General features: G+C 38.6%; 1 protein-coding gene and 1 long non-coding RNA gene across 6 annotated transcripts in view; both read right to left on the bottom strand.

The window, feature by feature from the left end:
- Positions 1-25,686, bottom strand: part of MAEA (macrophage erythroblast attacher, E3 ubiquitin ligase) — a 110,684-nt gene that overhangs the window by 21,880 nt on the left and 63,118 nt on the right. For 3 of the 5 annotated variants that reach the window (XM_045019580.1, XM_045019583.1, XM_045019584.1), the window contains exons 4-6: positions 12,361-12,483; positions 11,330-11,443; positions 9,259-9,335 (exon numbers count right to left, since the gene is read on the bottom strand). In XM_045019580.1, the coding sequence (XP_044875515.1) occupies positions 9,259-9,335; positions 11,330-11,443; positions 12,361-12,483 (314 nt within the window). The remainder of the gene's footprint in view (positions 1-9,258; positions 9,336-11,329; positions 11,444-12,360; positions 12,484-25,686) is intronic. The other 2 variants (XM_045019581.1, XM_045019582.1) reach the window with 1 other exon arrangement.
- LOC123371741 lies at positions 1,644-5,094 on the bottom strand. The gene is made up of 4 exons (XR_006579936.1): positions 4,753-5,094; positions 4,491-4,629; positions 3,599-3,734; positions 1,644-2,039 (listed from the first exon to the last, which is right to left on the bottom strand). It is a non-coding gene; the product is annotated as an uncharacterized LOC123371741 (long non-coding RNA).

Genomic DNA, 25,686 nt, shown 5'->3' on the forward strand with positions numbered 1-25,686 from the left:
ATGTACCATGTTAGAACAGCTTTCTTATCTCGAACCCCTTTACTAGCAGTCAAGTAAGTTTGTACTGAAAAAGCACCATGAAGTTATTCCACTTATCCACCTGTTCAGAAAACAAAAACAGAATAAAGAAAACCAAGACTCTGGCCAACCCTAGTCTCATCGCAAAAATGGATCCCCCTTTTCTCCTCTTTACAAAGCACTATTTCCCCCTGCCCCCAGCTAAGATCTAGTTGAGTTACAAAAAGCCTTTATCAGCATCTGAATAAAGCCTCTCATGATTACCCATCACTAGTGACTACATTATATCTCTTTTGCATCCTGACAGTGTTGAAAATCCCTGGAATGGAAATTTTGCATATTTAATTACGTATAGGTGTAGAAGTCTGCCAACAGCCAGAAAGAGGGAAGTTAGCATCAATATATCCCTAACATATTTTGTAAAAGGTTTTGCCTTTTTTTTTTTTTTAAAAAAAAGGCTGCATGAATTAAGCGCAGAGTATTAACTGAACTTTGAATTTTCTACCTTCGTGTCACAGCCTTAGCATTAAACAGTTTTTGTATATTCTTGAAACTTGCTCTTTCAAGAGCACTCTGACGAACAACCTTGGAGCAACTCAATGTGCACACATTATATTCTAAAAAGCTTTAGAAATTCAAACATTGTTATTAAATAAGATATATATTTTTAAAGCTCACATCAATTGTATCCTAAAAGCAATATGTCACTTTAGAGGTTCTCAGCGGGCAGTAAGCAAAGCTTTCAAACTTATTTAAACACCAGCTGCGTTTCAACAAAATGTCAGCTCTCCGAGTTCCACTCATAGAGGAAACTACTTGGTAAACAGCCTCTTTCTCTGCTTTCTAATGGATGCCTGACCTATTTATTGCATCATGGACACAATACTGAAAGAATCCTGCTGCAGGCACTTAACAGAAGCAAGCTAATAAAAACAGAAGTGGCAGTGGTTTGCTAAAAGCAATCAGAATTTTTATGCTACACCTTCCAAAATAAGTTAGTTTTCAAATTTTCTTTGTTATTCATGAAAATATATTTGTTTTAAAGTTAACAAACCAGACAGGAAATGTTCAAAATATCCACTAGTTAACAGTATTTTCTAAAGCAAGTTTCTTTAGAGCTTTCAGTGAGATATTGAACACAGAACGCACAGTGCTAGGAGTGAATCAGTGCTGTCAAAAGCATTGAATTAGACAAAGACATTCTGCAGTTCCCCTTTTTCTTATGTCAGAATAAAAAAACTAAAACAATTCAGACAGAATTATTACAACTGGAAAAGTTTTAATCATCAGTTGCATCTGTTGCAATTCGGGATCAATTAAATATCTTTATATAGAATACATATATACTTTGCCCTTAAAAATCCAGTATAATGATTTAAAATATGCATTTGCAGAACAAGTTAAGGTGATAACTCAATTTATAGACTTACTATACAACTTAGGAAATATTAATTCAAACGCAAACTTCAAATAAAAGGACAGACCCTCTTCCCACCCCACACAAGTAGTATTTCAAATAAGTGACAATTCATACACTGACTTTCTAGTGTAGGTGTGGGCAACTGTTGGGCAATTGGGAAAAAAAAGGGGAACAATTCCCTTTACTATATTGGACATTTCCTTTTCCAATATAGGACATTCTTCTGAAAGACTAGTGAAAATCTTACGTGCTCATTGTAAGACAGGCGGATATCTAAATAGCTCCCTGATATGTAAATGAAGTTGTTTTAATTATTAGATACTATTCGTACTGGCGTGGTGCCCACAGTATGCTGCGTGCTGTGCGCACGCGCACACACACACACACACACACACTTTGTATCTTTTTTTTTTCTTGATTGTGAGTGCTTTGTGACAGGGCACAAAATGAGGAAAGAGGGGAAAAGGACACAATAGACAAGCAAAAGCGCTGATCCTTTAAATTATTCCATGCCTGCTTGGAGTCTGAATGAAGAACGGAGCACATTGCAGATCGGGGCCCAAAATGATTAGGGTAACAACTGGCAAGTGTCTTCTTAGTTCTATGGAAGAAAGGAAGGTTTGTTATACAGTTCCTTGCCATTGCCAATTTCCCCACTATACACAGTTATTGTTTCGAGCCTTAGCAGTTAGGTTTTATGCTCATGGTCATTTGCCTTTGACAGCTTGCTTTCCAGTAACCTTTAGCTTTTATTTATTTAATCTAATTAATTTCCCCCTCCCTAACACACACTCCTCTTATTTTCCATATGTTTAGAATTTTGGGGGGCCTATTTTTAAGATTTTCAATGTATGTTCTAATCATTTAGATTTATTTTATAGGAGTTTTACAAAAGGGCACTGTTACAAATGCTTTAGGCTCCCTCAATACAGCTTAGTAATATGACTACAGAAATTTCAAGATAACTCACCTTAAATATTTTTTGCGCACTTACATACAGTACGTACTCTTTATAGTGTTAGTGTATTGTATTTTTATTGAATTGTTTCATTATAATCAGTTCCTGTTTCACTCCATTTCCCCCTGACCAATTACTACCATCCTCCCCACCGTCACAAACAATCAAGACCCCGTTAGCAAGAGAGGCCCAAAGAACAGTTTCCGATGTCAATGTGGTTCCCTGCTGTCACTCTTCTCCTTCCAGAAAGAGATGCAACACAAGTCTTTCATAGGTCACTAGCTAAAGATGTATGGGTGGGTGATTTTGCACACCCCTGTGGCTGGGTTGACCCAGCACACCTAAACTTCCTCTCTGCTAGAAAGCGTGGGAAGGGACTCACTAGCAAGTTGCACAGAATTTTAGCCTTTGGTGCTAACATTTATTTTCTTTGTTCTACACAACAGCACGCACAAAGAGGGAGTTTTTAGAAAAGGTCTAGCCCTGACCTCCACGAAACATTCTGCTGAAATTGCAACCAAATCAAAGCCAACTTAATGCAGTTTAAAGACACAGCTACCTTTAGTTTGTTTGGTTTGGCAGTACAGCAGATCATGAATTATGGGCTTGTGTACACTTAAAATGCTACAGCAGCTGAGCTGTGCCGCTGTAGCGCTTCAGAGTAGACATTACCTAAGCTGAGGAAGGGATTCTCCCATCAGTGCAGGTAATCCACCGCCCCAAGAAGCGGAAGCTAGGTCAGAGGAACAATTTTTCCATCGACCTAGCGCTGTCTACATGGGGACTTCGGTCAGCTTAATACTGCTTATGGGTGTGGATTTTTTTATTTTTTTTTTTAAACATCCCTGGCGAATGTAGTTAAACCAACCTAATTTTCTAGTGCACACCAGCCTGGCTTATTTAGTGTTGACAATATACTGTGCCGTCACACAAGAGATCAGTTTATGTTCCAAACTTGCACCTTTGCTCTGATAACAACAGAATATACATCTTATATATCTCAATCAACATCCTTCCACCAACCCTGGGGTAACCTTAAGAAGCTTTTCTAAGGTCTGGTCTACACTAAAGCGCTGAGTAGACCTAAGTTACGCTACTTCCGTTATGTGAGTTAAGTAACTGAAGTTGACATAACTTAGGTCAACTTCCATCCGTGTCTATACTGCACTGTGTCAGCAGGACACACTCCCCCACCGACTTACCTTCCATCGGGGAGGTGGAGAACAGAGGTTGATGGGAGAGCACTCTGCCATCGACTTAGTTTGTCTTCATCAGACCCGCTATATTGACACCACTGCATCGATCACAGCCGTGCCGATTTAGCCACAAGTACAAGCCCTAATGCAGTGCCAGGAAGAAGACATTTTCACAGACCCACAATAAAAACACCTTCTCCATTTTGCCCCCGTTCTGGTCCCATCACCACTTTATCTATGCTTACACCACTGCCATGTCTGGTTTCTGAGTAACATAAGGAAGCTGCACTCCCAACAATGAAAATAGTGCTTTTAGAGCATGACTATCCATTGTCAGGGTGCAGGACAGCCAGCTTGGCATAGAAGCAATTCAGAAGTAGGCAATAAAGCCATACAGCATAAAGATACCACTATACTCAACAGATCTGGAGGGCATGTGCTTTAGAAGAAAAGATCAAGACTATCTGAGAGCCCTTCATGCTTCCCCACAAAGGTTGTACATTATTTCATACATTTGAGAGCTATATCAAAGCACCTTGCAGGTGCTGGTGTCTAAATGACAGCACATGGAGTATCCATGCTTGTAAAGACTGGCATCATTTTCTAAAAAAACTGTTTAAAAAAGATAAAAACATTCTACAAATTACATAAAGCTGCTTTTTAGGAAGTTGAGCAGTGATATTGGGTTGAGTGGGAAAAAGAGAGATGAAGATTTTGGCAGAGATAGGACTGAGCAGGAAAAAAATGACGTGGAAGTTTAAAATAAGCAGCATATCTGAATTGAGTTAGAACTATGCCTGAAGTACGTAAGAACAGAGCTTTAATACTGAAGTCTACCCCAAAGAGATTTTCATTGAGAAGAGGAGACCTACCAATACTGCAGTAATTTTTTACATACCCATACAGTGCCATTTTCTTTCATAGGCTTCCCTTCATTATGTCCAACTGTAACTTAAAAAGTCTGTCTAAACTTCTGCAGGTCTTTGATTTCTGCACAGCTTTCTTATACTCATGTAGCAGATAGAATGACCTCGGTCCTGTTGGAAACAACCTGAGACTAAATTAAGACTGAATTAGCTTCAACACTCCTCTAAAAGAATTAAACCAATTTCTCTCACCCACACTGTATGACATATGGGTGGGTGAAGGGGAGCTTCTACCTGCCTTCCATCGAAAGATCTGTTGTTGGGCACCTGGAATGAAGCAGGTATCTACTTGTGACCTCAAGCCCACACTGCTTCTTCACCCAAGGTCTCTTTCTTCATCTTTGCCGCACTCAAGGGCTCTTAAAGTCCCAATACAGACCAACTTTCCTCTCCCCAATGGGCTCTTCCTACTGGTTGCCCAATTCCTTACAAGGCTTCTTTTGTAGTCCTTTGGTGGAGCAGCTCCTTCTCCCTCCAGGTCTCAGCTTTATAAAAGGGATGACACTGCCTATAAACTCATAATGCTTTGAGGTGAAGTCTGCAGCTCCCATGTACCCTGGAACTAGCCACCTGCTGTGCCTGGCTGAAAACAGAAGGTAGACAGGACTTGGAGAAGCCAGCACAAACTTACTAAGGGCTACTTTAACTTTTTCTTGCATTCTTCACATGCAATTCACAACAGCAGACACACTCTTACTTGTCAGTAGAATGGTTGTAAGTAGATTAAGTCACACTACATCTCACACAACTTTTGAATTTGAAACCCTATCCTCAGAGCTCCATAAAAATCTTTTAGAAAATGAAATCCTAGTCAGGTCCTAATTAAGTCACAAACACCACAGGCTCATCCCTAGAGCTCCAGCTCCTAGAGTAATGTGCTTATATTAGAACCTCAGCTTTTATACATAAATAAAAAAATGAATAAATAAAATAAATCTAGGCATTCTTTGGAAATCCCAATCTAAGGGAATTAAGTGCTCACCCCCCTTCAGTCATTTTTGAAAGATCTACACCCGTAGCCCTGAAAGATGTAAAAGTGACCCAAGCATAAGTGATGGCTTGTCTACGCAGGGAAATTTAGGGGGATAATTATACTGGTAAATTTCCCTACATACACAAGCCCTGAAACAGTGATGTCTGTTTGAGAGTGCAGATAGCTTGAAAAAAAGACCTCAAAGATGTCAAGTGCCTCATGCATCTCAGTGGGGTATTGACTCACCCATTGCTCCAGAGGCCCTACCAACACCACCACCAGAGTGATGTGTGTGTGGCAGGAGAAGAATGTAGCAGCTATGGCCTATCTACAAAAGTAGATACCCCAAATGCTGAAGCCAACACTGGGCCCCTAAACCCCCACCCCTCCTGGGTGACAAAGGAGAAGGAAAGGAGACCCATGACCTTCCCCCTTCAGGCAGGGATCCCCTCCAACCATCACTCCAATGACAGGCCATGGTTGGAGAGCCCCAGATTGTCTCAATAGGCCCCCAATTCCTTTAAAAGTCTCACAGCTGCCATCTCAAAGAGATGGGTGACTAGCAGCGTTGCCAACTCTCACTAGTTTATCATAAGTCTGATGTTATTTGGTATGTTTCATTTTGGTGTTTTTTTTTTTTTTTTTTTTTTTTTTAAAAGGCCCAGCTCCTGGAATCCAGTGATTGTGAGAATCTTAGTTTTCATGAAAAGAAAAAAAAAGTTTAGCCCTCATAGTTGGAGAAATACTTGAAAGCATGACCCAATTATACCCAAAAGCTTAAACACCAAAACAATGTTTATTTTTTAATAAGGGAGAAGGAGCTGCTCCACCAAAGGCATGATTTTTGAACATTTGGGGTTTGCAATACTAAACAAGCGAAAGCACAGCAGGAACTCATCTGGAGTACTGTGTCCAGTTTTGGGCTCCACACTACAAGAAGGATGTGGATAAATTGGAGAGAATCCAGCGGAGGGCAACAAAAATGATTAGGGGGCTGGAGCACATGACTTATGAGGAGAGGCTGAGGGAACTGGGATTGTTTAGTCTGCAGAAGAGAAGAATGAGGGGGGATTTGATAGCTGCTTTCAACTACCTGAAAGGGGGTTCCAAAGAGGATGGATCTAGACTGTTCTCAGTGGTAGAAGATGACAGAACAAGGAGTAATGGTCTCAAGTTGCAGAGGGGGAGGTTTAGGCTGGATATTAGGAAAAACTTTTTCACTAGTAGGGTGGTGAAGAACTGGAATGGGTTACCTAGGGAGGTAGTGGAATCTCCTTCCTTAGAGGTTTTTAAGGTCAGGCTTGACAAAGCCCTGGCTGGGATGATTTAGTTGGGTTTGGTCCTGCTTTGAGCAGGGGGTTGGACTAGATGACCTCCTGAGGTCCCTTCCAACCCTGAGATTCTATGATTCTATGAACTAGAGGACAAGCATGTTGAGAAATACTCTGCGCTCAGTGCACATACACTGTTCTCTCCAGTACACACAGCTGTAGATGAACAGCTGTGATGATATTCATATGGTATATTTCATTGGAATATTGCTATGGTATTCTTAATAAAACACATTCCAAAATTGCTTTGTTTGCTCTCTTCCAGTGCTTGCTGCACACTGATACAGGAAGCTGGCGGTTATGCAAAGAGCAAATTGACTATGCAACAACTGGCTAATGCAGAAAGCATAATTTGTCACATTTCAGACATGTTAACACAGGACAAAATAGCAATAGCAATGTCACAATGGGGCATCAGTCTAGAACAGGGGTCCCCTAACCCTAAATGCGTCCTGGCCAGCGGTCAAGCATCCGCCGAAATGCCGCCGAAATTCGGTGGCATTTCGGTGGATGCTCGACCGCCGCCACAGTCCTTCGTCTGGCGCCTGTCAGATGAAAAGGTTGGGGATCACTGGTCTAGAATATCACAGTGAGACACAGCTAGCCCAGAATTAAGAATCCACTTGGCTTTTTCCTCCCCTTTGAAGACAATACAGTATTCCATTTGGATCTAATAAAAAAAAGTGTTCTGTATCTAAAAATTGAGGTTCTGATTAAAAACGCTGAGAATTTTTATTTGTTTCTATGATGCATCATGTATACAGTATGACTGCACCATCCCTACCATAAAAAACTTTATGGCAGCAAATGATGCTCTTGGTTTCAACAAGATTTTATAAAGCAACAGTAGGTAAACAAAATGCAGAAGAAGCGGTCGTGTAATTATAACTGTACCACTCTAAACTCATCAGAAACACACACTCTTTGTTATTGTGCAGTAACTTAGTAATAGAATAATACAAAATATTATCACATATTATCTGCATACCACGAGGTCCCAGCACAGGCATCCCATTGATTTTAACAGAATCAGTTTCATGTTCTGAAACATTATTCCAACACCTTAGATTGAGACCACTGACTCAAAAGCTTATTCATTTCAAATTACTTCCTGACCCAATAAAAGAAGAAGTATTTACCCAGAGACAAGAAAGTTGTCTTGTGGTTAGAATAGTAGACAACAAATCATGAATTCTCAGTTTTATTTCCAGCTCGGTCACTGACTCATAAGATCTTGGGCAAGCATGAACTGTCTTTTCCTACATAAAATACATATGACATTTAAATACCTCACAGAAGTGAGGAGAGTCTTATTTTTTGTAACATAGTAGAGACACTGTAGAGCTGCAAAGTATTAATATAATCTATTTAATAAGAAACTAAAATACTTCAAATAAATCCTAAAGTTTAATGGGGTTTAATAAAGATTGCATAATGAACAACGCTTCAGAGCTGAAACAGTCTATATCCAGTTTTAGACACGTGAACATTTATGGTAAAAAATGTCCAAGTTAAATCAGATTCCGACCAGTCCACATAAAAAGAGAAACTTCTTTCCTTGAGACACAGAAAGTTTGGCTGTGAGAGCCAATCCCATCTACCCTCTTTTAGTTTGTACTCGAGATTACTATAGTAATTGCAAACTGAACTGTGCGTTATAAGAAGCATTTGTCTACACCAGGGGTAGGGAACCTATGGCACGTGTGCCGAAGGCGGTACGTGAGCTGATTTTCAGTGGCACTCACACTGCCCAGGTCCTGGCCACTAGTCCGAGGGGCTCTGCATTTTAATTTAGTTTTAAATTAAGCTTCTTAAACATTTTTAAAACCTTATTTACTTACATACAACAATAGTTTAGTTATATATTATAGACTTATAGAAAGAGACCTTCTAAAAACATTAAATTGTATTACTGACACGCGAAAACTTAAATTAGAGTGAATAAATGAAGACTCGGCACACCACTTCTGAAAGGTTGCCGACCCCTGGTCTACGCCAAGAAACCAACAGTGTAAAAAAAGTATTCTTTTGATAATTGCTTTTGAATTTTGAAGTTTTACAAAGCCAGAAAGTTCTCTTTTCAGTAATTATTTTAAAGTTTTTAATTGTGCATCTAGAATGATAGCCTGTGCTTAAAACGCCACATAATCCAATATAAACCTTAGTCTATTAAATCCCAAGAGAGCGTTTGATAATAACAATGCTGAGTATCAGAGGGATAGTTGCATTAATCTGGATCTGTAAAAAGTGACAAAGGGTTCTGTGGCACCTTATAGACTAACAGTAGTAGTCTATAATACCCACTTCATCGACGCAATACTGAGAAGACCATTTGTTGCAATGGAGCTTCTGGGTGTGCAATAATAGTCACGTTTCTTATGAAGTATAATATGGTCTTATTAAGAAAACCGTTTGGTAAACATCCTAATTTCATACCTCACAGCATCCAGTCTCTTGTTCTGTCGAATGAGTTCAATGAACTCCTGAATCCTTAGGCTGAACTCCAGACAGCTCTGAGATTAAAGACAAGACAAGGTTTAAGATGGGGCCAAAGCAGCATTGCACAAAGTACTCGGTATGCCACAAAATAATGTTAATGGCATGCAACTTTGCTTGCTTTTAGGTATTCATGCAGGTAAAATAGTTTAATGCTGGCATATAATTCCCTAAGAGCAAACAAAAGCCTCCTACTTCCCGCCCTCCTCCAAAATAAATTGTCGTAACTGGGACCAGTTGTGTCCTGATGACTGAAGGATGCCACAATCCTCATGGGTATGAATGGACCAGTGGTGTTGATTTGTACTACATTCTAACTGTAAGACAGCAGATACTGTAGAAATTTCTGAGATGAAGCAATAATTAAGGCAGAGGAATCCTCTTAGTTATGAGAGGCAATGGAATTGTGCAGGATTGTTGGGGCAAAGGGGGTCTCTAAATGTTTACTTGAACGTTCATGTTAGCATGAAAACAGCACATTATTTTAGGTCACTGAGGGCCCTTTTTTCCTGCCCCAAAAGAACCCAGAACAGTGTATTGAAAGCCATACTAAAGACCATCTTAGTCGCATTAAAACCAAGTTGCATTTACCTGCTTTTGAAAAGGTAAGTAAGATGACCGTGTCCCTTTAAATCAAATTCAGCACAGGTTCACAAAAATCTATAGGAAAACTCTGAACATATAGAATTTTTAAAAGTCTCTCTCTCTCTCTGAAAAGAACAATTCACTATGCTTTGTTATAGGGACACAGTCAACTACTTTATTATCTTTAAACATACACACACTCTGAAGATTGAAAATAAATATGTATTCCTCAAATTTGTCTGCTTCATTCAGCGAACATTTTCCTTCCACATGTTTCTAGTGAATGGTTGCCTTTTGTTTATTGTTTATCTGCACAGAAATATCGAAATTCCTCACTGACATCAGCAAGAATTTGACCTGCACCAAATTTGGGTCAGTTTGCAGTGCAGCACACAATTATGACAGCCATTTTTTTTTTAAACAATTAGAAACTTGTAAAGAAATTTAAACTCAAACATCACATTGATGGAATACATAGTTTTAAAGTGTAATTGTTGAAAACTCACTGTTTGAAAATAGGTTCTTTTTACACTCTCAAGGCTGACTGTCCAGAGAGAAGCAAGGACTCCACAAGATTTTAAGAGCTACATTGTCCTGTACTCTTAACCTTTGCTAGAGGCAAAACTCTTCAAATTTGAATCGGCAGACAAAACAGAGGAGCTGATTTTTAGATGTTTTGTTTTAAAATAGCCAGTTATTTAACTCTGCACATCATCACTGATTCGGGATTTTAGACGAGTATTTTTGTATCTTTTAAAAAAGATCCACTCTTTAGTAATCATCCCCATACAGATAATATATTCTAGACCTATACTTCCTCCCTTTACGATACATGGGAAAAAAAAAGTCTTCAGAAGTGTAGATGTCCTCCAATGAACTGCAAGCCAATAGCTAAATTGGATTTTATAGACTGTCAGAACTTAAAAAGCCCTATGTAGTCAGTAGATTTGAGACTCATTACAATATAGCACAAATTTTGGCACAATCTTACAGTCTTACTCACAAGAGTGGTAACTCAATGGGACTGCAGGACTTCTTCCCCGCCCCCACTCTTTCTTCTCCAGTTTAGCTTTTGGTTAGACTTGCAGGAAGGTGGGCAAGGATTTAACAAGTTAACACTCATAAGCAGCTAAACTGCCTTACACTGGACAGAAATTTATTCCTGTGTGTTTCAAAAAGAAGCATAGTGATTTCCTCCAACTCTGATCTCTCACAGCCTTAGCTTTTACGTAAAGTAGGGCTTGCAGAAATAGATTTTTGGGGGGGAATGTGGAAGTTGTTTTATTCCCAGTTTTTATTTTTACATTGAATATTGCTGATGAAAAAAATTAAGAGTACTTCGGATTTAATTCCTTACGTTACTTAACATATTAACATCACACAAGGTTTTCTTGAGCAGTATAATTATGCAACAGTGTTTACATACCAATTCTGGTTTTCCTTTAATGGTTTCCATAACAAGATCATCATTTTCTTTAGAGTAATCACAGGCCGATTTACTTTTGCGTCCCATCTTCGGTTCGTTCTCATTTTGGCGCCCCTGAGTGACAGAGAACGTCACTCTTTGCTTGTCATTAAGTGCACTCAGACATTTTTGGTTAAAGAAAGCGCTTAGTTTAAAAAAAACAAAAAAGACACAAAACACCTTTCTGAGGGAGGCAGGGGTTTTGGTTAATATCAGTTAAAACAGATTTCTGCAAGCCCTATAAAAGATTACAGCATACTTTTAAAAGCAACTTTAAAGACAAGGGAATTTAAACTAACTATATATGGACAAACACGGAGTGACTCCTTATCTTCAGTTCATGGTGTACAAGGGCTGGAAAGAAATGTCCTTTGCTCATTACTAGATTACATGCAGCTTTTTTGAGAAAACTACATTCTAACTTAGCATTATTGCATCTTCTATTTCAAGTTAGCTCTCTTTTCTTTAAGTCATCATAGCTGGACAAAACTTTTTTAATAAAGTAAATGTCTCCCACTGTGTTAAGCTCGAGGATATATGTTTAGCATTTCAATTGCTCTCCACACTTTTTAAAGACAACTTCATATACACCCTGTGAAGTATGTTCTCAGCAGGATGCAAAGGAGTTATGCACATAAGTCCTCATGCATCGAGATGAGACTATACTCCTTTGCATTTAAGTTTCTGCAAATCACATTAAAAAGCAAGGTCATATTGTTATGTTATTTCACTGTAATCTGACAAGGAAAATCTTGCATCTAAAGGACCTAGGTTCAGGGTTAAATTTAACCTTGGTGTAAGTGGGTACAACTGCCCTGATTTAGGCATACTAAAGGGATTTATTCTGTACTTAGGATCTTTAGTTTAGTACATGCTAAGTCATCATTCAGACCCAACATTTAAATTCAACTGGCTAAATCAAATATTCAAGGAGTTCATACAACCATGACAATGTACATTAAGTTAAAGCTTTGTGCATTACATTTCCATACCTTCATTTTCCTGAGCCTGGATTTGTTATCATGACACCAAGCCAAGCAAGTCATAGTTTCTTGCCTTTCCAAAGATTCTTCCACTTCTTTAGCCGTCAAGAACATCTCAATGTTTACCAAGTCCTTAAGGAAAAAGAGAGGGCAAGACCAGTTGAGCTTTGTTTACAAAATAAGGTTGCTCCATAAAATCTCATTCTTCATAGCTACAGCTAGGAGCTATTTTGTGATATGCATGTTAAAATGTACATAATTTTAAAAACATCTTGCCCTTTGAAGCATTTTCCTCTACAAATAAAGTAGTTACGTATCTTCTGAAAAACTGTGATCCCCTATTCACTGATGTATAACAGTCAAAGTAGAGAGCAAATTTTAAAACTGTTTTAAGTTTGATGCCTTCCTGCTCTGTAAACAGTGTTAATACTTCTTACAGATTAACATGTTTGCCAACAATCCTTCTCTCCCTCCTTTTCTTTTCATGTACTTTTGTCCCCTCAACCCTACTCTCCCTGCATCCTTTTCTACACAGGCTCCTGACTGGTCCCTTTTGTCTGATTCAGAGAAAGTAAAAGCCACACCAAGGAGATCAACTAGGCCTAACAGAAAGAATGGAAAAATACGATGGGCCCAAACTTGTCTGGTAGGGTGAAGAGAGGGAGATCAGTTTCAGAATTCAAGCCAGTGTTGAATTTTATAGAAAACCCCTCAAAACTCTGGGGCTAAGGCCTGTCTCTGGAACGAACAAGGTTTGAATTTTGCACTAGATCCACACTGCACACCTCCTTAAGGAGGAGGCATGTACATATGTACGCACTTGCATGTGCAAAACAACCACAGAAAGCTAGGAGGCAAAAGGTCTCTGTCACTCTTTAGGTATAAGGAAAGAAACAGATGAAAATATAATAGCAGCAAAATTTAACTCCTTAAAATTATTTTCTACACCAGGGGTCAGCAACCTTTCAGAAGTGGTGTGCCGAGTCTTCATTTATTCACTCTAATTTAAGGTTTCGCGTGCCAGTAATACATGTTAATGTTTTAGAAGAAGGACTCATTGTATAAGTCTGTAATATATAACTGAACTATTGTTGTATGTAAAGTAAATAAGTTTTTTTAAATGTTTGAGAAGCTTCATTTAAAATTAAATTAAAATGCAGAGACCCCCCAGATCGGTGACCAGGACCCGGGCAGTATGAGTGCCACTGAAAACCAGCTCACGTGCCGCCTTCGGCACGTGTGCCATAGGTTGCCTATCCCTGTTCTACACCATCCTCCACAAATCTATAGCAGACAGAAGCTTTCAGCCTTTACACTTAAGTCAGCCATATTTTCCAGTTAGCTAGCTTTTAAACTTAAGCTTTACTTAAACTGAGAACTGCCAGGAAAAGCTTCCTTAAAACCCATGTCTGGGGATGGGGGGTGGGGGGGGTGCACAGAAGAGAGGGGGAAGAGAGAGGGGAAAGGACAGTTTCAAAGTCATATTTCAACCTACGTTTAGCAGTATGTGTGCTACAAGTTTGGTGGATACAGACCGTTTTCCACTGATGTCCATATCTGAAGAACTAGCATCACAAATGGCTCCCATTTTGGCAGCCTCAGTGAAGTTGTGAGTAGGACAGTGTGAGATGGGATGTTTGTAATGAAGTTTCCGTATTTGTACCTGTTTTGTGGACAGAGGTCTGCAGATTCCAGTATTATTAAACCATTACTTTTTGTAAGCATTAAATTCACATTTTTTTAAAGTCACTCCAACCTTCCACTGATATATACTTGGTAATTCTAGTTTAAGGATTAAGAACATAATAAGAACATAAGAAAGGCCGTACTGGGTCAGACCAAAGGTCCATCTAGCCCAGTATCTGTCTACCGACAGTGGCCAATGCCAGGTGCCCCAGAGGGAGTGAATCTAACAGGCAATGATCAAGTGATCTCTCTCCTGCCATCCATCTCCATCCTCTGATGAACAGAGGCTAGGGACACCATTCTTACCCATTCTGGCTAATAGCCATTTATGGACTTAGCCACCATGAATTTATGCAGTCCCCTTTTAAACATTGTTATAGTCATAGCCTTCACAACCTCCTCAGGTAAGGAGTTCCACAAGTTGACTGTGCGCTGCGTGAAGAAGAACTTCCTTTTATTTGTTTTAAACCTGCTGCCTATTAATTTCATTTGGTGACCCCTAGTTCTTGTATTATGGGAATAAGTAAATAACGTTTCCTTATCCACTTTCTCAACATCACTCATGATTTTATATACCTCTATCATGTCCCCCCTTAGTCTTCTCTTTTCCAAGCTGAAGAGTCCTAGCCTCTTTAATCTTTCCTCGTATGGGACCCTCACTAAACCCCTAATCATTTTAGTTGCCCTTTTCTGAACCTTTTCTAGTGCTAGAATATCTTTTTTGAGGTGAGGAGACCACATCTGTACACAGTATTCGAGATGTGGGCGTACCATGGATTTATATAAGGGCAATAATATATTCTCAGTCTTATTCTCTATCCCCTTTTTAATGATTCCTAACATCCTGTTTGCTTTTTTGACCGCCTCTGCACACCGCGAAGACATCTTCAGAGAACTATCCACGATGACGCCAAGATCAATTCTCTATAAACAATCCATGTACTTACAAACACCAGGGAGTTTTCAGGTTGCAGACACAGAAAAATGCACAAAAAATCTAGACTAGAACATGCTGCAGGAAGTGACACTACAGTTTTGCTGAATAAAAGACCCTGCTAAGAAGTGGAACTAATCTACAGTACAATGTTAAGACTTCTAGGAGTATTCCTTTTCCTTCAGTTAATTTTTCAAAATATTAAGTTGCTCAGTTGTATACAATCCCATTCAATGTGATTCAGCTTTGCAATGTGTCATTAAAATGATGTGAACAATTATAAGATGTTTGTATTAATATTTTCTCATCTGATTCCCACCCTTTAATTAGCAGAATTACATACAAGGAAGAAACTCTGGGCCTTTCTAGTTCCAAACAGCTACCTACAACAAGTGTAATTTCCATCTAAAGTTTTGACACACCCAGGGTTGTGAGTTCAATCCTTGAGGGGGCCACTTAGGGCTCTGGGGCAAAAATTGGTCCTGCTAGTGAAGGCAGGGGGCTGGACTCAATGACCTTTTCAAGGTCCCTTCCAGTTCTAGGAGACTGGTATATCTCCAATTATATGCTTCTTTTAGTTCCTTAACATTTAGAAACTTTGCCTTCCAGTTGCATTGGCGCTACAATTATTCAGGCTGCAACATCCTACTGATCCCAGTGACTAAACAAGAAGTACGAATTACAATATTAAAATTCCATTTTGTTGAGTGACATGAGACATCTTACAGGAAGTGGGGAAAAAACACTGCTTGTGGTAAGCACAACCTATTATTAACCTGCATAGGGCAGACAGTGTACAGCTGTACAGTAACAGTTAAATATCAGCTTTATTCACTCAAACAGACCTAATCAAATGCAACTGAATGTGTGTATTTTTTTTAAGACATATGCTATTAAAGGATTTCTTCATGCATCTGTGGTAAAAGGGTTTAGGAGGGTATTTTCAAACTAGGATGAACTGGGTCCATTTTGAACTCGCATTCTCGGAGATTATTCTGAGCTGCATAAATATGTCATGCTGTGACAGCTCATACTTAGAGGAAGAAAACACTCTGTAGGGAACTGTACAATTCTGTGTATTGCTAACACAATAATCCAGTGCTAGGAATGTTTGTATTAACATAAAATGAACTTGTTCCACCAAATTTAAGTGTATGTACTTTCCAAAGCAATGTGCTGCAAACCGTACAATTGAAATATGCTGAATATGACAGATATTCAGAATAGCTCGAGTGAATAAAGACATTGTCAGAGTAGAAAATGGCATTTTCACCTGTTAAAACATAACAGCTGAAAGTACGTGAGCTCAGTCTTCCTGCTGGGAACATTCTGAGATTTTATACAAATGATACAGCTATCCGGTTTGTGTTTATATCCTACATTTCATTTATCATGTAGGTTTTTTCTTGTAGATTTATGATATTTTAAAAACTGACACTACCTAAGAAAAAAAAAGAACCAGAACTGCAGTGGAGGTTGTCATGGCCACAGGCCTGTTTACACAGTTACTATTTCTAAGCAAATTATATGCAAGTATAACCTTTTTCTAAAACTTTCCCCATTCCTGCAAGATGTCTATAAATTAAGCCAAGACTTGGTAAAACATCCACAAAGAAAGTTTTCAATACAACTACATAATTTAAAATTTCAACTATCATTTATCAAATTAATTACAGTATAATGGAATAAATTAAAGGGCCAGATTCTGCTCCCACACTAGTTTACCCTCATGTGATGTCCGTGGACATACAGAAGTTATTCCTGATTTACACCAGGGTGAAATCAGAATCAGGTGTAGCATGAGACTTTTGTTGACCTCTCCCTGCATATAAAACAAAATTATCCCCGTTGCCACTGCACTGATGAAAGCTGAAGTGATGCCAAATTAGGGTGTCACTGAAGACTACTACCACTATTCATGAGATGAAGTTTTGTAGGTGTGGTCAGCATCCCTGCTGGTAATTCAAAGTGACCTTGACAGAGGCCTCAAAAAGAACTGTGCGGCAGTAAGGTGACCTAATGGCAGACCCTTATGTTAACAGAGTACTAGGGTAAGATTGGGAGAAACTGACTGGCCCATAATAAAACCAGACCCGTGATCTTATGTTCAAGTATTTTTTCCATATAAATCAACAATGTGTTTCATCAAGGGAAATCTATTCACTTCATAATGTTGTGACCAAGAGCACCTCTGTAATCAAACCCTACACAGTATTGTAATAATCTCTGTGCAAAATATACCTTGTGAGGTGGTATTTAAAAATTAATGAAACAAATCAATAGTCTTATGTAATGGCTGTATGAAATATGTATTAAAGTTATGATCATAAGCTGAAATTATTACTACAATGTGTTTTACCAGACAAATCTGGAAAATGGATAAACCAGTTTCTGAAAGACAAAGGACAAGCTGATAGCTCTAGACAGATGTCATCAACGTTGACTGCCAATCACCTCTCAAGTGGCCATTCTCTGATAATGAAGGGGGACAGGAATAGATCTATCTACATTTCAACAAACAAGAACAGGGTACCTCTTTCACCATGAGACTCCATGTCTCTGTCCTCACAGCTAGAATGAGCATTATCTAGGGGTAACCCTCAGGAAAATGCATTTCAAAGGATGACTGGACTATAAAAGTGAGGGGCAAAAAACTACTAAGCTCTGTCTCCTGATCTCTCTCTTTCAGCTAAGACAACAAAGGAACCATCCCTTTGATTCTGGGGGGAATCCTGTCCTGAGAATTTGGGCTGCAATATCACTAGGAATATGTGGTAAGGATTTTACCTTGAACCAAATTTAACTTGCTAAATTTGCACTACTAGAAAGCATTTTCTCTTGTAACCATTTCTGGTTTTAATACCGTGTACTTGTACTCACTTAAAATCTCTCTCTTTGTAGTTAAATAAACTTGTTTTATTTTTTTAATAATCTTAACTGCTTGGTAATTCCATTTAAAGTAGTGTGACAAAGTTCCTCCTCTACCTTGGTGGGTCCTTCGCTTATTGGCAGATTTGCTCGCCTCAGAGATTCACCATGTGGGTCAGGAAACAGCCCAGAGACCTTCCCCTCTGGTAGAAACCACAGTCCAGGTCAATTTCTCCTGTGTCTGATCAGGGGTAGGGAGGTTTGGGGGGAACCCGGGCCTGCCCTCTACTCCGGGTTCCAGCACAGGGCCCTGTGGACTGCAGCTGTCTAGAGTGCCTCCTGGTACAGCTGTGCAACAGCTACAACTCCCTGGGCTACTTCCCCATGGCCTCCTCCCAACATATTCTTTGTCCTCACCACAGGACCTTTCTCCTGGTGTCTGATAATGCTTGTACTCCTCAGTCATCCAGCAATATGTCTTCGCACTCTCAGCTCCTCATGCCTCTTGCTCCCAGCTCCTCGCATGCATGCTACAAACTGAAGTGAGGTCCTTTTTAACTCAGGTGCCCTGATTAGCCAGCCTATCCTAATTGATTCTAGCAATTTCTTCTTAATTGGCTCCAGGGGTCCTAATTAGCCTGCCTGCCTTAGTTGGTTCCTGCTTGTTCTGGAACTGCCCCTGGTACCTTAACCAGGAAAAAAGGATCTACTTAATCTGGGACTAATATATCTGCCTTCTAACGCTCTCCTGTAGCCATCTGGCCTGACCCTGTCACAGTAGCAAACTGTTGAATACTGACCCCTTGTGGGGCAACGGAGCTCCATTATCAGAACTGCCCAGGAAAGGCTCAACAGTGAAGAACACGCACTTTTTGGTAAAATTTTGGACTAGGAGTGTGTTGGGGTCACCCTGCAGGCAGTAACTCAGGCTGCTGGAAGTCAGAGTGTGACTGAAGTCTTGCTGACAGGCTGCTGGGGTCAGATCTGCTGGGCCAGGGCTGTAACTATACACAAACTCAGGGAGTGACCCGCATACTTCTGGCTGTTTGTGAGCAGCTCAGGTTGGGAGTTACAACAGCAAAGCATTGTGAGGCACCCAAGATTGTAGGGCAGGTGGTGACAACCTCTCACTGGTCTGGATTGCACCCTGGAATGTGACAGTTGCCATCAGCATTTAGCAATAAAATGTACTGCATGTGCATAATTGGATTATAAATGAATCGGGTGACAAATTCTCCTTTTGATTTCTGTTATGATTGCATCTGTACTTTTACTAATGCTCAGTAAACATGTCAGATTGAAAATGTATGGTGTTTCATTATAGGACACGATACATATTTGTACTGATTATGTTTATTCCATACATATTTTAAAAGCAATAAATATTCAACAGCCAAAGAGATCCTAGTCAACAATTACTGAATTACAGTTTCAATGTTATCCACTGTTACCATTATAACCACCCCCTGCAACTTAGATACCATAATTATCCTTTTCCCTTAGCCAATCACTAGCAAAGTGCAACCAATGATGTTTAGACAGACCACCATGAAGCAAGAAGTAGTCAATGAATGTAGAAATAAAACTGGCTTATTCTGCTATGAGGTTTTGCCATTGGTCAAAAAATAAAAAAAATAGCTAAAAAACTGGCACATATAGTATGTCTTAAAATATGTAATGGTGACATTGTAATGATGACATGATTCAAACATGCTTGCTATTTTCTTAATGTTCACCATTTGCTCTTGGTACAGTACAAACAGTAGCTTCTTTCTCTGTATGTTTAAAGAGCTCTGTGGTATGCTAAGCAGAAAAGAAATCACTTTTTGTTTTATCTTGTCCTTCAACTTATTATAGCCAATAATTAAGCCTCAGCATAAAATTAAGTTAAGCTTCCTTAAAGTAACATAAGATTAGCGTTTGAGATTTAAATTGCTTTGCTGATGAAAAAATATCTTGTATTATACGTATTATCAGGAAAGCGGTAGTTTAGCAGACTTCAACTGCTATCAAATATGATTACAGATGCCTTTTATTAAGAAAAAACAAACTTATTTTAGGCAGAAAATGGCACAAATGAGTGTTGAAAGTTACCAAGGCCAGACAATACCTGCAGGCACCACAACCAGAAAATATATTGCTCATGTTAGTTCTGCAAATGTTCCCTGTTATTACTGTCCTAGAGTTTTCTTCCAAAGAAATGGTCTCTTCTCAAATTAAGAGTGGTGGCCCCTGTCCATGGAAGAATTTGCAGATAAGGCTCTTTGTTTACCCAGGTGGAATACATACATATCTCCCCTTCTGTAAAACTAAAGTAGTGTCAGGCCAAAGTATCTCAATTTTTAAATTTCTAAAAAATGTTTAAAGGCTGGCTTTGGTGAAGTGATAGTAAAGCTTCACTACAACTTATCTACAGTTAGAATGCAATACATGTGCATTTATAAACTGCATCAGATTGTATACTTAAACGTTAAAAAAAAACAACAAATGCTTACTTTAATTACTATTAAGAATGCATAAGCAAATCTTCAATTTCAAAGCACTGAATTCTTTTTCTCTCTTTAAAAAATGTGAAAAATGAGTTTCATGCCTGCAGCTGCCCTACTTGATTGGGTAGTTTGGTTCACTGCTTTTCCGGACAAATGGGCCCCCACAAAATCAGAAGCTATTCCAATACTTACAACAGATCTTACCACAGTTTGGGGCCTGCTTGACCTTCACATTCCCCCTATCTCTACGAAATATAGAGTATTTATGTTAGTTTTGAAACACATCTCAAATTTGTAGTACTCTCCAATTTATACATCAGTATGGATGAATTTCAAGTGGAGATGGCATTACAAAAAAAGATTCAGTTTCCCAAACATTTTATTCCTAATTGTAACAAGTAGTTGATTTTCAAAAAGTGATCATTCACTATCATCAATGGTGGCTTAAAGTTTCATGGATATGGAGCATAGTAAATTGTGTCCATTCTAAAAAAACCACCCCCAACTCTGAAAGAAACGTCAAGGGGTAAAAGGAGTTGCAGACATAGGATGTGTAAGATTTCATTTTTCTAAAGCTCATTTAACAAAAAATGGATTTAAAATTATACTCAGCAACAACCTCTGTGTTTACACTTCTTCAGTTTACATGAATCAAAGTATTACATACAAATATTATGTTCTTGTTGAAAAGTACATTTCCAGTAAAAAGCTCATAATAAGCACATAATTGTTTCTCCTATTGAACATGGTCTTTTAAAGGAAAAAGATTTCGTAAATTTTTGCCTTCTTTTTGCACAAGAAGAATGAGCAACCTCTATGAGAGGAAACACATCCAGGACTGAAGTGGCATCTAATTAAAGAGGATTTTATTTAATTTTATCAATAAACATAAGTCTGTCTTGCTCAGTGACTGGGTAAAATGCTAAGGAACAAGATACTGCAGCAGTAAAAGGTCAATTTCCAAAGGAAAGAACTGTACAATTACTGTACTAGATGTCATGTAAATTAAATTACTAGGTAAAACTTCTAAATTATAGAAGACGACGACATTTAATTAAGCAGTAAACCATAAGAAAAGATGCATTCCTGGGTCACTGGTGGACATCTTAGGCATAGTGCTAAGGATAAAACCTACAACAGATGATTTACTTTCATCACCCTATGTCAATAGATAGAAAATACCACCAGCTACCTCTTATATAACAATAGTCATCAGTAGATCTCAAAGTGCTTCACAGTCTTTAATATATATGTCTGCTTACAATACAGTGGGGAAGTGGTATACCCATTTTACAAATGGGAAACTGAAGCAGAGAGAAATTAAGTGATTTACCCAGAGTCACAGTGTGTTGCAGCGATTTGAACACAGGTCTCCCAAGTCCTAGACTAGTGCCCTATCCATTTGGCCATGCTTGCTCAGCACAAGCTCAAGTACAGTATGTGTCAAATGTAATATGCATTAACATGCAATTTAATGATCAGATTTAACCCATCTCCAAATTTCCTTTCATTTTTTCATCCTTGTGTTTTTATTTAAAAAAAACATACCCTACCAAACAATGTAAGAGAGGCTGGACATCCAGCTCTGAAACTCCTTGTTTCTCTAAGCACACAAACATAACCTATGCAGACATATTATAAAAAAGTGTTTGTAGTTTGCATTGTATTTTTTATTTTAGGGCTAAGGATAAGGAGAGAGAGAGAAGGCATCTTCCTTAGTGCTGCTCTATAGCTCCATGCAGTAGATGACCATGTCCCTAACAACAGTTTATAAAATGCAATACTGAAGGAGCTACTGGCCAACTATGCTAATGAAATTAACAGGGACTCTAGATGTGTTCCCACATGAGGAAAAGAGGTGTTTGCTTACCACTGTTGTCTTCACTAGAATTTTATCGCATCTTAATTATTATATTAACTAACTCATAGTAAGAACACTAAGAAAAAAAGGTGTAAAGACCAGGTCAATGCTTCTGTCTTGAGGTGCAAAAATTGTGTAGTTTTCCAATTGTGTTTAAGCTAACCCAACGGAAAGACAATCCCCCACCCCTTTGACCTGTCAATAGAGGAAGTAATTTGTCTTCAATCAGGTCTGAGAGCTCCCAGTGAACCCTGCCCCTTACCTCGCCTATCCTGCATATTCATTTACCAGCTGTCAAAACCCTCCCACACACACTTGCATGATATTCTTCAAAACCATCCCATATTATTCTTCCTCACATCTCATTCAGAGCTGTCCTGAGTGCTCCATTTTCAGGAATTTTTGTTTGTTTGGGGGTTTTTTAGTCCCTAAAGTAAACAGATTGTCAAACAAAACGATAGGATTAGCAGACCAACATTTTACCTAATCAAGAATATAAATGAAAAAGACTTCCTGAAAATATTTACAAGTTCATTTGTCCAGCACATTAACTTTATATTTTATGTAGAAAACAAATGCAAACTTGCACATTGGGGCCATGTCCACACTAGAAACTTTTGCCTGTATAGCATTTTTTTTTTTAAAACACACAACATTTCTAAGGTAACACTCCTTCAAAATCTTTTTCTCATTTGCAAACCTTATCAGTAACACTTTTATATTTTCCTCCAAGTCATTGATTAAAAACAACAACAACACATGTTAAATAGTGCAGGGCCACGAACCAATCCCCATGGGGCAACACTAGAAACTTGGGAAATCATCATCAATTGGGTATTTCCAAATGCATTTTGTGACCTGCCAGCCCATTTTTAATCCATTTAGTGTTTTCCATGTTAATTTTGTTTTGTTCTAACTTATCTAGTTTTTTAAATCTAAATATTGTAAGGTAACAAGTCAGATACCTTAAAGAAGTACATTACACCAATACTATTACCTTTATCACCCAGACTAATCATTTCATCAAAAAAAATTAAGTTAGTTTGGCAAGAGCTATTTTCCATGAAATTGTGTTGACTGGTATTAATTATATCACCCTCCTTTAATTCTTTACTAATTAAGTCCCTATATCAGCTGTTCCATTATTTTGCCTGGGGATCGACATCAGGCTGCAAGCCTATAATTAATTACCCAAGTAGTCCCATTTCGCCATTTTAAATATTAGCACAACATTAGCTTTCTTCCAGAACTTCTGCAGTGTTCCAAGAGTTATTGAAGATCAACATGAATGGCCCAGCACACTTCTCAGCCAGCTTTTTAAAATTCCTGGATGCAATTTATCCAAACCTGCTGATTTAAGAATGTCTAACTTTAGTAACTGTTGTTTAACATACTCCTGAGTTACAATTAGAATGGAAAGTGATTAATCACCATAAGACTACTATATGTTTTTCCCAAGCAAATATTTATTGACTACTTCTGCCTTGTCTACACTATTATTGACAGTTTTACCATTTCCATCTACTAATGGTCTAATACCATTGTTAGAATTCTTTTTGTTCACAATATTTTAAGAACTCTTTCTTATCCTTAACTCTGATGGCCATAAATTTCCCCTTTTGCTTTCCTTGTCTCTTTTTTTAAACAATTCCTAACTTATATTTTATATTCCCTTTTATTAATTAAGTAGAACTAAAGAGGAATCTGCTCAAGATCTTAGATGTCTATGCACAAATGCAAGGAGTGTGGGGAATAAACAGGAAGAACTACAAGTATTATTACTTAAGCTAAATTATGACTTAATTGGCATCACGGAGACTTGGATGGATAAGCCTCATGACTGGAATACTGGTATAAAGAGGTATCGCTTGTTTAGGAAGGAAAAGCAGGGTAAAAGGGAGGTGTTGCATTATACATCAAGAATATATACACTTGTTCTGAGGCCCACAAGGAGGTAAGAGGCAGACCAATTGAGAGTCTCTGGATAAAGATAAACAGGGTAAAAATAGGGATGATGTCAGGATGGGGGTCTGCTATAGGCCACCAAATCAGGAAGAAGAGATGGATGAGGCATTTCTAGAACAAACAGAAAAATCCAAAACACAAGCTCTGGTACTAATGGGAGACTGACTATACAGACATCTGTTAGAAAAGGAATAGGGCAAAACACAAAACCCGATAAGTTCGTGGAATATACTGGGGACTTTTTGTTCCAGACAGTGGAGGAAGTAGCCAGGGAGACAGCCTCTTTGGACTTGATTCTGACTAGCAGGGAAGAATTGGTAGAGAATCTGAAGACTGATGGCAATTTGGATGAAAGTGATCATGAAAATGATACATTTAATTATATGAAGGAGTGAAAGCAGCAGAATAAGGACAATGGACCTCAAAAAGCAGACTTTAAACAGACTCAGAAAAACAGTAAGTAAGATCCCAAGGGAAGAAAACCTAAGGGAAAAAGGAATTCAGTAGAGCTGGCAGTTTCTCAAGGAGACAAGACTAAAGGCACAACTGACTACAAACATTCCTGATGCAAAGGAAAGATAAGAAGAGGCCAATATAGTTCTATCAGGAGCTCTTTAGTGACCTGAAAAAAAACCAAAAAGGAATTGCACAAAAATGGAAACATGGATAAATTGCTAAGGAGGAATACAAACGATAGAAGCATGTAGGGACAAAAATCAGAAAGGATAAGGCACAAAATATGTTACATCTAGCAAGGGACATAACAGGCAATACGATGTTCTATAAATATATTAGGAACCAGAGAAAGATGCAGAGGAGTGTAGGTCCCCTCTTAGTGGGGAAGGAGAGCGAATAATTGATAATATTAAGAAGGCTGAGATGTCACATGCCTATTTTGCTTCAGACTTCACTGAAAAGATTAACGACCACCAGATGCTGGACACAATTAACATTAAACAAGGGGAAGGAACGTAAGCCAACATAAGGAAGAACTGGTTAAAGCAGGGGTTCTCAAGGTGGTTACATGGGGGTTGCAAGCCCTGAGTTCCCATTAAATTAAACTGACACCCCCCCACACACATTTTTAATTTATAAGGGGGGGGGTCAGACTCAGAGGCTTGCTGTGTGAAAGGGGTCACCAATACAAAAAGTTTGAAAACCACTCAGTTAAAGAATATTTAGATAAGTTAGCTGTATTCAAATCTGCAGGGCCTGATGAAATTCATCCTAAAGTACATAAGGAACTAACTGAAGCAATCTCAGAACCCTTAGCAATTATCTTTGAGAACTCCTGGAGGATGGGTGAGGACCCAGAGGACTGGAGAAGGATAAACATAGCACCTATCTTTAAACAATCAGTTTGTAAGCACCTGGAGGACAATAGGGTTATATGGACTAGCCAGCATAGATTTGTCAAGAAGAAATAATGTCAAATGAACCTAATTTGGTTATTGGTCTAGTGGAAGGGGGAAGCACTAGATATGATATATCTTGATTTTAGTAAGGGTTTTTGGACATTGTATTACATGACA

This window comes from Mauremys mutica, chromosome 5 (genome assembly GCF_020497125.1).
Source record: "Mauremys mutica isolate MM-2020 ecotype Southern chromosome 5, ASM2049712v1, whole genome shotgun sequence".
Taxonomy (NCBI): Eukaryota; Metazoa; Chordata; order Testudines; family Geoemydidae; genus Mauremys; species Mauremys mutica.